We start from the raw sequence: 2,108 nt of genomic DNA, 5'->3' as shown, positions 1-2,108 counted from the left end.
ATAAAATTGAGTATAGGATATTTTAATGGCCGCCGGCCATATGTGATCTGAGAGTCCTTATATTTATCAATAAAATAATAAATTGATTCCACCATCTATAAACTTTCGATTAGATTTAGGGGGATATCTAAACAATTATGTTGAACTTTTCGCACCGAAAGAAAAAGCCTTGCATGTTCAGATCTGGTCAAGAAGTAAGTGATCCTGAGTATGATTCTTTATCTTTCGCTGATTTTTATAAGCGAGCCACCATGACTATAATAATAAAATTTCAATTATATATTGAGGATACATTTACGAAAATGACACCAAACAACCTTTCACCACTTACCATTCTGTTGACTATTATGTTCTCAAGACTGGACTGGCTATACTGGAATTCAATATAAGCATTCCCACAAGGTATCATGAAGCTCGGCTATCAAGGAGGGCAATCCTTAGAATCCACATGTCGAAGATGGGCGAGAGGGAGGAGCAAGTAAAAGTGTTGAGCCAATGGCCCAGTCCCTTCTGCATGCGAGTTTTGATTGGGTTGGAAGAGAAAGGGGTGAGATATGAATACCAAGAAGAAAATGTTCTCGCCTGCAAGAGTGAGCTGCTGCTACAGACGAACCCCGTCTACAAGAGAGTACCCGTTCTCATCCATGAGGGCAAGCCCATTTGCGAGTCTGTCATCATTCTCCAATACATCGACGAGGTCTGGCCGGGCTCTAATTCTTTCATGCCCTCCAATCCATATGACCGAGCCCTGGGAAGATTCTGGGCAGACTTTATGGACACTAAGGTAATCCAACGATTATATTTTCATTGCATTTTTTTTTCAACATAGTCTTGTTGGGGGTTGGATCATAAAACCTGGGACTATTTTCATAGCATTTATCTCTGATATTTGTATGAGGTATCTAATTTATCTGAAATGGTGTGGTTTCTTTCGGTTTTTGGAAAATGTTGTTCATAGGATTTTGAAATGAGGTATCTAATTTATCTGAAATGGTGTGGTTTCTTTCAGTTTTTGGAAAATGTTGTTCAGAGGATTTTGAAATGCACTGGTGAAGCTCAAGAAGAGGGTACGCGCTACATGTTAGAATGCCTGGGGCTGCTAGAAGGGGAGCTGTCAGCAGGTGGAGGTAAGCCTTATTTTGCAGGGGACCAGTTTGGGTTCCTGGACATTGTAATGATTCCCAATGCCCCTTGGTTCTATGCACTGGAAACGCTCGCCAAATGGAAAATACCATGGGATGGTGAGTTCCCTAGGCTTCAAGGGTGGATGAAGAGATGCTTGGAGAGGGAGGGCGTCAAGAAGATTCTTCAGGATCCTCTTAAGGTCTCGGAATATGCCATTCAACTAAGGAAGGCATTTGTCACCTCCGATTGACTGAAAATCTTAAGTTCTTGCAGCATCGTTGATATATATATTGAGAGTATGGAGTGGAATAGAGTAGAGAGACACTTACTAGATTTTGAGATGTTTGAAGTCCCCCTTAAGAGTGAGAATGCATCAGACTGTTGTGTTCAATCAGTGAATAATTTTATATATACAGTTTGTCACAGTTGTGTTGAATGGTTTCAATAATTATAGTTATAATTTGAGCTTCAGCCTTCACGACTTGCAAGTAATTTAACCAGTGCAACATTAGGACTATCTGTTTATGGATGGGAAGTCTTGTGTTGAAGATAAGCTTGTTGTGCAGAGTGATGTAAATGCTCTCGGTTGTTGTTGACACTCTGTGTTACTCTATCTTTTGTTCTGTTCCGTGTTTCTTTTTTCAATATATTGGTATTTGAGCAAGTTTTAATCGGTTTTGGGGGTTTATATTGTTGTCTTTGAGATGGCTAGCAGCAGTGGCTTGTGGTAACAAGTACCACAGTGTGATGGAAATAATTATGGAGTCATCTTGAAAATGGTTTACCTAATCCTCTAGACTAATGCTCATTTAGGTTAAAAAGAATATGTTGAAAGAGAATAGGAAGAAGGATGCCAAGGCTCTCTAAAATTTATACAAACAACTATAAGAGATGCCATTTTTCCAAGGATGGCAATTGCTACAAAATTCAAGTAAGCATGAGAGACTTTGTAAAATGCATACCAAGGAATGAACACTGGGGTT

General features: G+C 39.5%; 1 protein-coding gene across 1 annotated transcript; it reads left to right on the top strand.

The window, feature by feature from the left end:
* The first annotated feature begins 401 nt into the window (after positions 1-401).
* LOC149155718 (glutathione S-transferase U19-like) lies at positions 402-1,596 on the top strand. Its single transcript, XM_089445934.1, has 2 exons — positions 402-784; positions 1,010-1,596. Exons 1-2 carry the CDS (start codon positions 449-451, stop codon positions 1,373-1,375), a joined length of 702 nt encoding a protein of 233 aa, XP_089302060.1. The 5' UTR covers positions 402-448; the 3' UTR covers positions 1,376-1,596.
* Positions 1,597-2,108: the final 512 nt, after the last annotated feature.

The sequence above is a fragment of the Pinus tabuliformis genome, chromosome 9 (assembly GCF_031772625.1).
Source record: "Pinus tabuliformis cultivar Carrire ecotype Pingquan chromosome 9, CPIR1, whole genome shotgun sequence".
Lineage (NCBI taxonomy): Eukaryota > Viridiplantae > Streptophyta > Pinopsida > Pinales > Pinaceae > Pinus > Pinus tabuliformis.
Note: the sequence above shows the minus strand (reverse complement) of the source record. Positions and strands in the feature narration are given on the sequence as shown.